Here is a 13826-nt window from a genome sequence, read left to right as displayed (position 1 = left end):
ATTTTGTTGTTTCCCTCAAATAATATTCAGAATTGGAGGCCCAAAACATGCACACAAATCATAAGTGATCAAAGTATATTAATGTTTAATTTATCATATCTTATATGATGTTACTTGTGCTATGTCGTGGTTTAACCCCAGCCAACAACTAAGCACCACACAGCCGCTTGCTCACTCCTCCCCCCTCCCAGTGGGATGAGGAAGAGAATCAAAAAAAAGCAGTAAAACTCATGGGTTGAAATAAAAACTGTCTAACAGCTAAAGTAAAAGAAAATATAATAATAACAATAATAATAATATAATTATAATAATTGTAATGAAAAGGAATATAACAAAAAAAAAGAGAAATAACACCCAAGAAAAGACAAGCGATGCACACTGCTCACCACCTGCTGACTGATGCCTGAGCAGCAATCCACCCCTCTCGCCCAACTCCCCCCTGTTTATATACTGGGCATGACGTTCTATGGTATGGAATACCCCTTTGGCTAGTTCAGGTCAGCTGCCCCGGCTATGCTCCCTCCCAGCTTCTTGCACACCTGCTTGCTGGCAGAGCACGGGAAACTGAAAAATCCTTGGCTTAAGATAAGCGCTACTTAGCAACAACTAAACCATCAGTGTGTTATCAACGTCATTCTCACACTAAATCCAAAACACATCACTGTACCAGCTACTAGGAAGAAAATTAACTCTATCCCAGCCAAAACCAGGACATGCAACGCCTTATGCATTCATTTATCCCCATGAACAGTAAGATAGATTAGGTGAAATGAAAATATTATCAGAGGCTGAATGGGGTAAAGAAAGTAGGGGAATAACCTTGCTCTGTCAATTGAGTAAGCATTGCTCATAAGTAAGCTCCAGACATTTAAGATACCTTTAACCCACATTCATTCATAAGAGACTGTGTTCAAAATGTAGTTATTTATGTTTTGCAAGGTTTCTTGACATTAGATTCCCTCAGAGATCTTAAAATATACTTTGAGCTTTAAGGTTCTTTTGGGCTTTCCCTCTTCTTGATATTTCCGTGCACTGCTGGGAATTTTATTGTTGCGCTCTCCCATGTTGGGGCTCACACATTTGCATCTTTGGACCTGTTTCACCAAAATTATTTGTAGATCCCTTTCTCTTTCAAATTACAGACTACAGCTTAGAGGGGAAAAGAAGTAATTATCTCTCTTACCCTCTTCCAGCTTCCCAGTGCTCTTAGACCTGCTGTTGTTTCTTAACAGTTGTTCATATGCCACTGACTTGGACCATAACTAGATGAGAGTCTGCTTGGCCCACAGTGTGTCATGAATACATAAAATTTGTACGAGATTCATAGATTCACAGAATAAATTAGATTGGAAGAGGATGTCATCTAGTCCAATGCCCCACTCCAAGCAAGTCCAGTTGGAACAGAGGGCTTGGGGCCCTGTTCAGGTGAGCTCTGAATGCCTCCTTGGATGGAGAACCCACAAACTCTCTCAGAAGCTTGCTCCAGTGTTTGACCATCCTTATAGTAAAAACATTAATTATTTATTTTTAATCCTGAATCTGGTAGTAATTTACCATGTTCCACCTTATGTTCACTGCCTCTAGTCCTGTCACTGTCCACCTCTGAGAAGAGTCTGGCTTTCTCTTCTCTACACTCTCCTGTTTAGGAGCTGTGGACACCAACAAGGTCCTTCAGATTCTCTTAAGGCTGAGCAAACCCAGAACTCTCAGCCTCTTGTTATATGTCATGTGCTCAGGCTCCCTCACCATCCCCATCTGCTGAACTTACTCTGGTATCTATAGCTAATGGAATGAGAAAGGCCCTTTCAGGTATAAATTCATGCTATTTTCCATTAAACATTTAGGCTATGGGGTTAACTCTTTCCAGAGGTGTTTTTCTCTCTCCACTAATAACAGAGTGATCCTAGATGTTGCCCTTAATTCTTTCAACTAAGTATTTGATTTGGAGGAATTCAGAAGAAGAGGTATGCTCTGCACCCTTGATGGCTATGAGGAGAGACTCAAGCAGAGGAGGGAAACTGAGGCATACCTGCACAAATAGTGAAATAAAATACTCTCCAAAATAACAGTGGAAGTATACAGGTATCCCTTGGATGAATACACGCAGACACTTTAATACATCTTGAGAAAGAGTTATATTTTAGTATCCCATTTTTACCTAGTCATCTACCAACTGACGTTTCTCTCCTCAATACATCAAGTGTTAATAAAGACCTAGATAAAAATTACATTTGTTTTCCTAAAACAGCAGACCTTTGGACAGCAAGTGCATATTGTATTTTTGTATCATACAATTTTGCTTGCAGCAGCTGTATCTGCCAAGCTGAATAAGAATATATAGAATAGGATAACAGCAAACATCTTCCGGACAGCTTGTCTCTCTCTAGCCTATTTACTGAAAAGCTTATTTCACTTCATTATTTTTTAAAAACACATTTAACTGCTGCCCTGTTGCTAATGAAATCATGACTTTGCATATAACTGATTCTCTTAATGTTGGAGTTGTTTATGAGCTCTCAAACTCCTTTGAAGGTAAATAGAGAAAAATCCAAAAAGAGTAGGTCAGTCACAAATAGAATAGATTTTAAAATTATTTTTCCTGTCAGTTATGCCCTAGCTTGGAAGAGCCTTGATTCAGGAGCCAGGTTTGATTAGCTTGCTTTCTGGAGTTGCAGGGAACTTTGCACAATTCCTTCTAATTCCCATGAAGTTTTCCTTTCCATTTACTCTTAGGTCTGGCCGTCCATTCCCTGATGAGCAATTTATAAATCTCTGCATGAGCTGGAGGCTCCCATCTCCTTCCTTTGACCCTCTTCTCTGCCACACCTTGAAGTCTCTGCTTTTTTTCCCCAATAGGGAGAAAGCAATCTTCCCCCTTTCTCCATAAGGGTCCATTTGACCTTGTCTTCTTTTTTTAATGAATATAACAAAAGCTGAAAACAAAAAAAGCAAGGAGATGGCTTTCATCACAGCCTCAGACACTGAATTTGCCATGTTTCCCAAGCTTTTTAACAACTTTTATATAGTGGGAAAACAGACAATTCTCTCTGCTGCTTCTTCTATGCTGCCCAGAGAGTTCTGCCTTTCCTACACAGACAAGATTATTATGCTTTAAAATTCCTACTTAAAATGCATTGATTTAAAAAAGAAACAAGCAGAAACAATTCAAGATATGCAACGGACTGGAGCTATTTTGACAGAGACTCAACACATTTAAAACTAGGGAAACTATACATATCTGTAGTTGCATGCTCTGTATACATGTAACAGGAAATACCTTCCTCTTGGTCATATAGAAAATTAAATGTGCCTACCTGAAGTCAGAGCCCACCCTTTTCCCATTTTCAGGAATTCCAGGATCAGGACATGTATCAGATGCAATTGCATCCCCACCCTGGGTCACTGCAAAGTAAAGGAAAAAAAGAAAATTCAGACATGCAGCTGTAAAGATGATTCTTCACTTTTCCCATACATTAACTTCCATGGTCTGAATTTAACCATATGCATATTCATAATTTTTTCTTGAAACAGTATAAATTATTACCAAAAAGAAGCCCCATATAATTGATTTTGTGGGTGTATTGTTTATTTTCTTGGGTTGTGATTAAAAAAGATGTCTTGCTTCTGTGGGAAAATGAATGATTGATTTCCCATGGTCAGTCATGTTTTTGTGGCTATACTAGGATCCACAGCTTTTCTCAGACAGGGAAAACAACGTTTCGTGAAGTCACCTTCTGAAATATTCACAACACATGGTTGTAAGATTAAGATAGTGTAAGAAAATAAAATCTCATTTAAGCTTCTGTCCATAATAAGACTTGAAATAGACAAAAGCCAAGAGCCCAACTGTAATACAGAAATATTTTTATGAAGATAAAGTTCATCTCAGAAATATACTGGAAACCCCACAGAGCAATGCATTTGTAACCAGCTGAATATGTGCTCATGCAAACGAGGCTCAAAATCTCTATTTTGTGCTTTCAGGTAGGAATAGAAAAAGAAGATATCTTATATTGTTCCATTCCTTTTGTCCTCCATTCTTTCTCCCTCCACACTGTCAGATATTTAAATAATACTAGGTATATAAATATATAAACTTATAGTCCTTTCAAAACTCAAAACAATTTGAACATTCAATTTTCACTTTTTTTCTTCTTCATTTATAAAAAGGTATTTAAGGAATATGTGGAATTAAAAGTCTTTAATCATAAAGAAAAGACATAAAGTAACAGAGCACAGCACTGTGAATATACAGAAAACCTGAATATACATGTGCTTTCTATCCTGCACATACGCACATATGTGTCCATGCATAGTTACAGGCCTCATGTCTTTCTGTTTCCTCCACAGAAGAATAGAGCTACTAGAAATTTGTGGATCACATTTTTCATCTTAAAAGATTTTGGGGAAACCCTTAAGGGCAGGGCAGAACATTCTTCCTGAATAAAAAAAAGTTAGTGGGAATATTTTAGCTGCACAAAATAAATTACACAAGCCTGAGTGGATTACAGATGACAGCATTACAGCTGAAAGGTGATGAGAGATTAGATGTAAAAAGTGGCTGGTTTTCCCACACAGTGATATGCTTTCAAACTGAATACAGTGGCAAAAAGAGTGGTGACAAGCCAGACACATACAATCAGATGGCAAGAGCTATAGATCTTTATGTCTGTTTTGGCAGCATCAGGGACAATCAATTTATATAGAAATCCGAAGTTTTACAGGAGAAGATTTAAAGAAATAAAAAACTGCATTACAGGACTACAAAAATATAACTAAGACAAAGTACTTGTAAGTACCAAAATGCTTGACCTGAGCATAGATTCTTCTTAAAATAGAGAAACCACAACAATTACAGTATATTTCAACATTTGTCCGCACTCTTTTTTTATTTTGGCATATAGAATGTTTTCAAAATATAGGAAAGGAATAATCTCTTTCTCCACATCTTTTTAACACTACTTATTGTATTGTATACTGTTTGTCCCAGAAATCTTTCTTTACACTAGGTGAAGAAAGATTATGATGATCTCAGAAATGTTTTTGCAGACACAATTAAAAATATGATGTTTTACTTAAAAATTTATTTCCTGATAAATAAAAAAACCCAAGCGTGAGTAAAAATCCAGTTCAGCTGGACAAAAGTATAGCATCTGGAGCTCACCATCTTGAAAACACTCCAGACCAAGAGCCCAATCCTACTAATTTCACTAATACTACTTAAATTGATAAAGATCTTTGTGTGTGTGAATAAAGGCTTTCAGAACAAGTTTATACTAGTTAGTAAACATGTATTTTATTCTGAGAATTTAATTTTGAAGTTTCTTGGGAAGTGTCAGCATTGAAATGATGTTATATTCAAAACCTGATCTTACTAGAAAAGCAGCCTGCTTGTACACTGATGTTCCTTAAAATACATAATTTTCCTACTAACATTTCTTCCATTTTTTCAGGGGAAAAAAAAATCAAGTATGTACTACTTTTAGCACAGAAGTGTAGCTATGTTAGTGGAGGTGAGGTTCAATTGTGAGGTTCAATTGAATCACCAAAACACGAAAATAAGTGATATGACCAATATGGTTATTCGACATACCAAGTTTACTAAACTTGAACCTTACGGTAACAACTGTAATACAAGGTGGAGAACACTGCCTTTGCTATCATGTTTTAAGCACAAACACATTGCAGTGAAGCTACCTCCTTTTACAGACATGCATACAAAATGCATAAGTATTTTGATGGGACACCAGTAAATGTTGACTGAGACCTTACTCATAGCACCGAATGAAGTGATCTCCCCAGATGGATGATGACCTTTGCAAAATTTTCTTCTCAGCCACTACCTTCCTCTGTCAACACACTCTCACTCCAATATCAAGGAAGGGTGATTCAGGCTATCGTTTACCCAGAGAAATACTGTCTCTTGAAACAGAGCATATCATATGTCTGGAACTCGGCACATCTTCCTGGATGTGTACGGGCCTTGTTAAACACGGCCCAGGTTTTAGCTTCTACTTTCCCCAATGAACTGTCAAGTGTTTTTTCACAGAAGGTGGTTGCATGACATGCTGTCATAACAAAATAAATCCAATACCTGTAAAAAAAGCCTGTCTGATTTTATCTTTCCAGATGGGAAAAAAGGAACAAATTTCTCAAATTAGTGAAACCATTTGTTATCTTTAGTGGTTCAGGGACACCAGGGACTTTAGTGCATTTATAAATATATGTATATACTTTTACATGTTAATATGCTTAAAACCTTTACCTGCCAGTATTTTGGAATTTACCTAAAAATTAGATTTTAAGATTTTAAGATTTTTTTTAGCTCCAACATTTGTTATTATTTAGACTGAAAATAGATTAAAAGATGCTCATGTGAATCTCTGTCAGAGACTTTTATCTTCCTGTTTCAATCCTGTCAGATTTCCCCTTTATCCACTGCTATGAAGTATTATCCACTGCTACTGAGATTCATAACATGTGGGAGGAGAAAGTATCATCTTTGATTTGCATATCTCACTTCTGGAATATGTTTAAACTTTGCAGTCTCTTTCTGAAAGCATCTCTTAGACATGTCATCTACTATTCATCCAGTCACATGCCCAATCTTTCACTGTTTTACCTTTAAAGAAAAAGACTTTTGTACGCCCTTGAAAGACCCATGTCTCACCTGTTTGTACTCTTTCAAAATGATGCTGTATAAAGTTTCATTTACCTAGGGTGTTATAAAGTGTTTCATGCTTTTTGCATCTTTCTTCTGATTTTTCCTTCTTTATGATATCAAACTTAAATTGCTTCTCTTTACTTTCAAAACTCATTCACAGACTATCTGTATTTTAACTATCATCTCAATTTTCATTTTAGAATTTTAAAATTTCAAAATAATGAAGATATTAAGGAAAATGGAAGGTAATTTTCCTATTTAAAGTTTGCAAAACTTAGAAATAAATACCAATTATGCAGAAACTTTGGCACAGCTATGCCCTAATTAGTAGCATTTATCTTAAAGTACTAACAATGTTCTTCTGTATTGTGAATATAAACTAAATATTTATAAACCTGTATTTATGACAAATAAATTTAGGACCAGTCTAAATAATACCATCCTCTCTCAATATATTCTTAGTACATTCTCAGTATACACTCTCTGTTTTAAGAAGAAGTTTAAGAGTATATAATACTGGCAAATATCAAAGTAAGATATTGCTTTACATAGATAATTCTTCACACTGTATCCCAGCTGCACACAGTTCTTCAAGGAACCGTCAGCTAGAGAAAACGGTGTGTGTTCCATGAGACTAACATCAGAAAAAGTATTTGAAGTCACAGGGTAGGGAGAACAGTGAGGAAAGATTCTAGTCAGGTTGGTATTTTTTTAAAATTTAGTTATTGTAGAGTCTAACAGAACTCTGCCTTTCTCTTTTTTTAACAGAGGGTTTGAGAACATCAAAGATGCTTCAACCACCAGACATGTCTGTAGTACAGAGACAGAGCATTCTCAGTGGACGCAACTTAACTCTGGAACTTCTCAACATGCCATGCAAAACTCAAGTATTCTCAGGCCTTTCTGCAGAAATAGTTGAAGAGACGCTGTGAGTTCATTAATGTGATAGACAGCTTTTCAGTCTATATACAAACTTTATGGTTAAGACTGGTGATTTAAATTTCTGTTTGATAAAAAAATCTATTCTTTCTTTACTGACTGAGAATGAATCAACATGATTTCTTCCGTTTTCTCGACTGGGATCATGCAGACTAGAGTTTCCACAGCTTTGGAGGTCATCTTTATTGTTTTACTTGGTATATAATGGAGTAAGAATAGAACTCCTTTAAGATGTTTCACATGTTCTGATTCTAACACAGTAGTACAGAAGAAAGACTGGCAGTAACTGTAAACAGAAATCAGACTTTAAAAAGTTGTAATCATTATAATAAACAATTAGCAGATACATTATAATCCTAATTTAGCTCAGCATTTGGGAAGTGTTTAACTTTAATCAAGGAGCAATATTAGGCAGGAGGAAGGGATGGTACAACATATGTTCCATGCAGCAAGACAAGCAACATGAGATCTCCCTTGATATATCAGTTCTACTCTGGGCGAGCTGCCCTGCTTTACATGCATTTGGAATCTGAATATACATTAATGATCTACTCATGCTCGTGTAAAGCATGTGATGAAATGCTTTGAAGGGCTGGACTTTGAAGCAAAAAATTATTATGTATTGATGCATTATACTGTGTATCTTTCTTCAGTAGCCATTAGGCTAGTAACAAATATTTGGTCTTCATGCTTCAGGCTGCAACACCTACAATTTTAAACTTAACAAGTTTTGGCAGTCTGTTTGGACATTTACTCATTCTCATAGTGATATCACCAACCTATAGAAAGGGTCTGGATTAAAAAAAAAAAAATACATAAACCCAGGAACACTCATTCCTTCAATTTGTTTTGAATAATTTTCAATTTAAACCAAAAATTGCAAAAAACACCTACAAGAAGGCCTTATCAAATACTGCGTGGAGGCTAGAGAAAAGAAAAGACCCTAATTCACTGTGGAAAGGTATTATAAGAAATGGCAGTTTTTCTAGAGCAGACTGACAAATTTGTAAACTGAACAAAACTTTACAATGAATGAGTACTTTATCTCTTCATTATGAAAATAAAAGTTGACATATGTAAATATCAACCTCTTCCCAGCCAAGGAGTCACACATAAGTGCAATGACACTGTGTCAATGAAACAAGATATTAGATGCACTAATTAATATATTAGAGCCACATCTTGATCATTTGTTAAGCTCCTTAGATTTACAGTTATTTACATTTTAATTTTTGAAAATGTTGAATCATATTAAAAAAACCCCTAACAGTTCTAGACATAATTTTGGTCATTAAATAATTATGTTTCAAAAGTGAATCCAAAACATTTCAATTATTCTTTATCAAGTGTACTAGAAATTACTTGTTTCACAGTGATGAATAATGTGGTCGCTGGAAAAGAAAAAAAGACGTATATACTTAATGTCTTGACATAACAATATATGGGGAAAAGGTATAAAAGACTATCATTGTATAAAAGAACTGAATATACTGGGGTTGTTTTGAGTTTAGAAAGTTGAAATTAATGGATGAAAAGAAAGATTTTAGAGCACAAAAGCTTCAATCCACAAACACATTCACAGGCAGAATTAACTGAATGAAATTTTCTGCCATAACTTTTGCTGCATTTGCTCTAAAATGTCAGTTACCCCCATCCTGAGGATAATTTCAAGCTTTCAATGTTTTTGACTTCTCCAGATCAAAATAAAAGAATGAATTTGAGAATAATTTTAATGGTCAGACTGCATATACAGCATGGGGTCTTTTTTTGTTTGCAAAGATATTTATTAGGGCACTTCTCATGTGTTGCACTTCTTAGCAGCACATAAGCTTTAGTCATTTCAGGATAGTGTCTTACTGCAAATAATAGGGCAGCAAGTTAGGGTCATGATTAAACTTGCTTATAAACAATGTCTTTGCATACACCAAATCATCTGTTTTAGATTTTATTTTAAAAACTATGACATGGTCAGAGAAGGGCAAAACTGTTTGTTTTTCATGAAAATGTGCATAAAAAGTCACACTTAGTTATTTTAATAATTTTAGTCTACATAATTTTGACTACATTAAAAAAAGTGATAGTTGGTTTTGTCTCGTGAACTCTTCACCAAATTAGAGGACAGAAACTGGATTTAACTCCTTTTTTCTTTTTTCCCCGATATCTCTTTTGCAGAAAGACATAAATGAAAAGTATTAAGTTGGAACCCTAATAATGAGATACAAGGGCATTACTTATATGGGTACATGAAAGTAGATGCTTAGTAACGGATATTGCCTTATAATTAAGTAAGATCACAGATGTGATAGAAAATACAGATTTGAGTAGAAATAATAGCTGCAACCAAAATACCATGACAAAAAATACATATATTTCAATGGGACAAAGAAATATAAAGAGCACTAGATAATATCTTTCCACACAATTTCATCCAGGCTTTTAGAAGACAGGAAAACTACTGTTAGCAAAATGAGTTGATGGTCCATATGCTCCATCATAGGCTTTAAGTAACTCCTTCAGTAGAAACAGAATAACACTGATCTGTTACAGACAACAGAAATAAGCCTGCATGAAACTCATTCTAATGAAGAAGTGATAGATTACTGAAACCCAGAAAGATGGAAAAGAAGAAAGAGATAAACAAGGAAGGACAAGTAATGAAATTTATGAAGTTCAACAACATAACTACTTTCAAGAAGCTAGTTCAAACTCTTTTTTCCTTAATTTACCTATGAATTCACTATAATGTTTAAATACTGTTGAACAGGAAAATAGGGTCGTGTTGACACCAGATGACATAAGTGCATAAGGCCATTCTGGGCAGTTATACAAGGAGAAACCATTATCCAAAACCTGCCCAGGTGAATCTGGGCCCAGAACACTCTTACAGATGGCGTTGCGTTTCTTCAAAATGATTAACAAATCTTCCAAATTATTATTGTATTAGTTCAACAAGCCATAGACAGCTATTAGATTTCATTTAAAACTGAAGTTCTTCAGTGTTTCTCATGATAAGTGTATTTTAGCTTTGAAAATTTGTAAGGAAAGTTTAACCATCCCTCTTGCTTTACAAAGTCAGATAAAAAAAAAATTATTCATTTCTGCAACAGAAACGATAAAAACCCCTATCATTTTCACATGCTAAAGATAATTCCTTTAGGTTTTTTTGAATAACCTCTAGCACCTTGACACATTGGGAAATCATCATCCCACTGGATTGCAGCTGTCAACACTTGGTTAAAATACAGGATCTCTGTAGGTTACGGATATATGTATGGCACTCCTTTCTCCAGCAGCTGGGAATTTCTACCAGTACTCTTATACTTGCTACAACCAAAATAGCTGGTATGTCCCACTTATCGTTGTTATTCCTTAGTGATCACAAGGCCTGGAAATAGATTGCCCTTACATAAATCCAATAGTGGTTTTGTCCATTCTTTGAGAGTGAATAAGCAGTTAAAAAAAAATTAAAAAAAAAGTTTTGTCTCACTTTGTTTTGTTCTATTTGGGTTTCCCAAGGGAATTTGATCAACTCTCCTTTGCATCCACCTCTGTTTTCAGCAGCTGAATATAAGATTTATTCCAGCTTAATGAAGCAAATTAAGGCTCGGCAGATGCACAGCTTTCAGTCAGTCTGGGAGATTATTAGTCCAGCTTCTCTTGAAGTCGTGAAGAGCCTGCTCACTCATAACATTTGTTTTTATATTTACCTCTAGATCAATACAACAATTCAAATAAATATATTTTCACATAGCTAAGAAATTCCACATTTGGGAACTGTGGGGAGAAATTGTCAAATATTTACCTTTTTAGTGTAATTAAACACTTGGATTTTAGCCTGATTAAAATACTACTTAAAGGGTAGAGGTGAAAGGATCAATTCTAGTTTTAGCATAAGTTATAGTTTAAATATATTTTCCCTATGAAACACAATATATTGGGAACGGGAATATATTCTATTTGCCCCATTTCTATGGGGAAATTCCTACAAAAGCTACAGTTCAGAATCAGATGCATTCACCATATATACTTTGGGGGGGGTTGGTCAAGGTCTTCCACAATGCACAGGCAGTTTGACAAACCTCCTGAGATACTGTTTGGCTCATTAGAGATAAAGCTGCATCATGAAAGATGGAGACTCCTTTGACAATTGCAAACACCAGATTTTCACAGGTGTTGAATTCATCAGACCGTAGGAACAGACAACTGAGCTTGCAAAAACCAGGCTGACCATACTGAAAGGATGTATCTAATTTCCTTCAAGTGATGGTCCACACACAAGCTACTATTGCCAACAAGTACTGTTAACTTAAGTGCGAGAAAACCCTGATGGCTCTAAAAAGCTGAAATTTTTCAGTGAGTGAAGTTCACTCACCAATGATTCAATACAGTTCCACCAGATGGAATGTATAAGTTTACATTATGCTTGCTTTTAGTTAAGGAATTGACACCATAAACTATAGTAAGAGTACCTTAATATTGCAAAATCTATCACTCATTAAGACTTGCCTGAACTGAAGCTATCCATGCCTGAAAATGTACAAACCCATTTTTGTCTTTTCATTTTAATTTATGATTTATGGAAGATACCAATTTAAGAATATTGTCCCTTCATTAATCCTGATACTTAAATAATGATCTATATCATGTCTTTATATTGCTCAAGGTCATGAGGGGAAGACAGAGAAGAAACTATCCCACATCACTGCATAACAACTATATTGTGCTGTCTTTGTGGCGTACTTACAGTAAAACTATTTAGCACTCACACTCACTTATAGTCATCAAACCTATTAAGTTTTTATAACATTAAAGACATTAATATAAAAGTATTATAAGCTCCTTAGTCATTAGTTTTCACACTGTACTTTGGATTCCAGTGTTATTTCATGACTTGCTGCAAGTAATGACACTTTTGCACTAATTGCAAAGACCGAACTTTAACTGCAAAATATTTCTCTCCAGTCATGAGAAAGTATTTTACTCTCTTAGTATTATATAATACTCAAACACAACGAAATGGAAAATCATTACAACAGTGAAGTCAACAGAAAAAATATCAGTAATGATAAGGGGTGTAGGATTTTATCTCATAGGCAAATGATAAAAAAAAAATCTTTAAAAAATAAATACATTACCATTTATTTTTCATAGCACATGACAGGAAGGGAAAGCAAAAACTTGACATGAAAATGAAATTACCATTATATATTTGTCCTTTGCAGATCACACAATAAGCTATGTGTAAGGCTTAAATACATAGCTCAGAGTAAACAGAGTTGTTGCTTTTTCCAGTATCACTTCATTCAGAAATGTAGGAAATTCAGTAATTTACTTTGAAACGACAGAGCTGATGAAGAGTCAGTAGTAAAGAGCAATTTTATGGGATATCCAGAAGCATTCTTTTCAAAAGAAATAAACCCAACATGTTGTTTTGTCTCAGTGGCTTAGAAGTTTGGAAAATTCCATTTTTCACCAGCGTCAGGTTATAAACTCACCCTACAATGCTATTTACTTGTAAATATACTGCCACTTTATAACATATTTTATTGATTCACAAGGCAGTCTTTTCCTTTTCCTTTAAAAATAGCTATCTAGCATCCTACTGAGCACTGCCATTTCTGCAATAATCTGGACTATAAATTTTCTTTTTTTATATCAATAAGGATTAAAATGACTGTGTTTAAATAAAATTCTCATTTCCTTAATTAGTTTTTTTCATATACATTTGTCAATCAATGCATTACCTGCTTTTTTAGTCTGGTAACTGATATTAAATTTTTGGTTGGCTTTCCAGAGTAAAATGTTTAGCATTGTGTAACAAATCTGAAGAGGTAATGAAACAGTTAGCCATGGGCATACTGCACTGATAATCTCATTTTTCAATATAACCTTTAGGATTTTGCATTGAATTTATATATATTGGTCCACTGTCCAAGGTTTGCAGAATTTAATCAAATAGGCTTTGACTTTGAGAAAGAGCTTAAAATTAAGAAATAACTGCTAACTACGGGATAGTCTTCCAGGGTAGAGCTGTTTATAGAATCATAGAATCACAGAATCATAGAATGGTTTGGGTTGGAAGGGACCTTAAAGATCATCTAGCTCCAACGCCCCTGCCATGGGCAGGGACACCTTCCACTAGACCAGGTTGCTCAAAGCCCCATCCAGCCTGGCCTTCAACACTTCCAGGGAGGGGACATCCACAACCTCTCCGGACAACCTG

At 35.1% G+C, this 13826-nt stretch overlaps 1 protein-coding gene across 1 annotated transcript in view; it reads right to left on the bottom strand.

Moving 5' to 3' along the window:
* The window catches only part of CSMD1 (CUB and Sushi multiple domains 1), a 1238313-nt gene that overhangs the window by 424893 nt on the left and 799594 nt on the right, over nucleotides 1-13826 (bottom strand). The window contains 1 exon segment of the mRNA XM_050893357.1: nucleotides 3315-3402. Within this exon segment, the coding sequence (XP_050749314.1) occupies nucleotides 3315-3402 (88 nt within the window).

This window comes from Gymnogyps californianus, chromosome 3 (genome assembly GCF_018139145.2).
Source record: "Gymnogyps californianus isolate 813 chromosome 3, ASM1813914v2, whole genome shotgun sequence".
Classification (NCBI taxonomy): Eukaryota; Metazoa; Chordata; class Aves; order Accipitriformes; family Cathartidae; genus Gymnogyps; species Gymnogyps californianus.
This window is presented reverse-complemented; position numbering and strand designations above follow the sequence as displayed.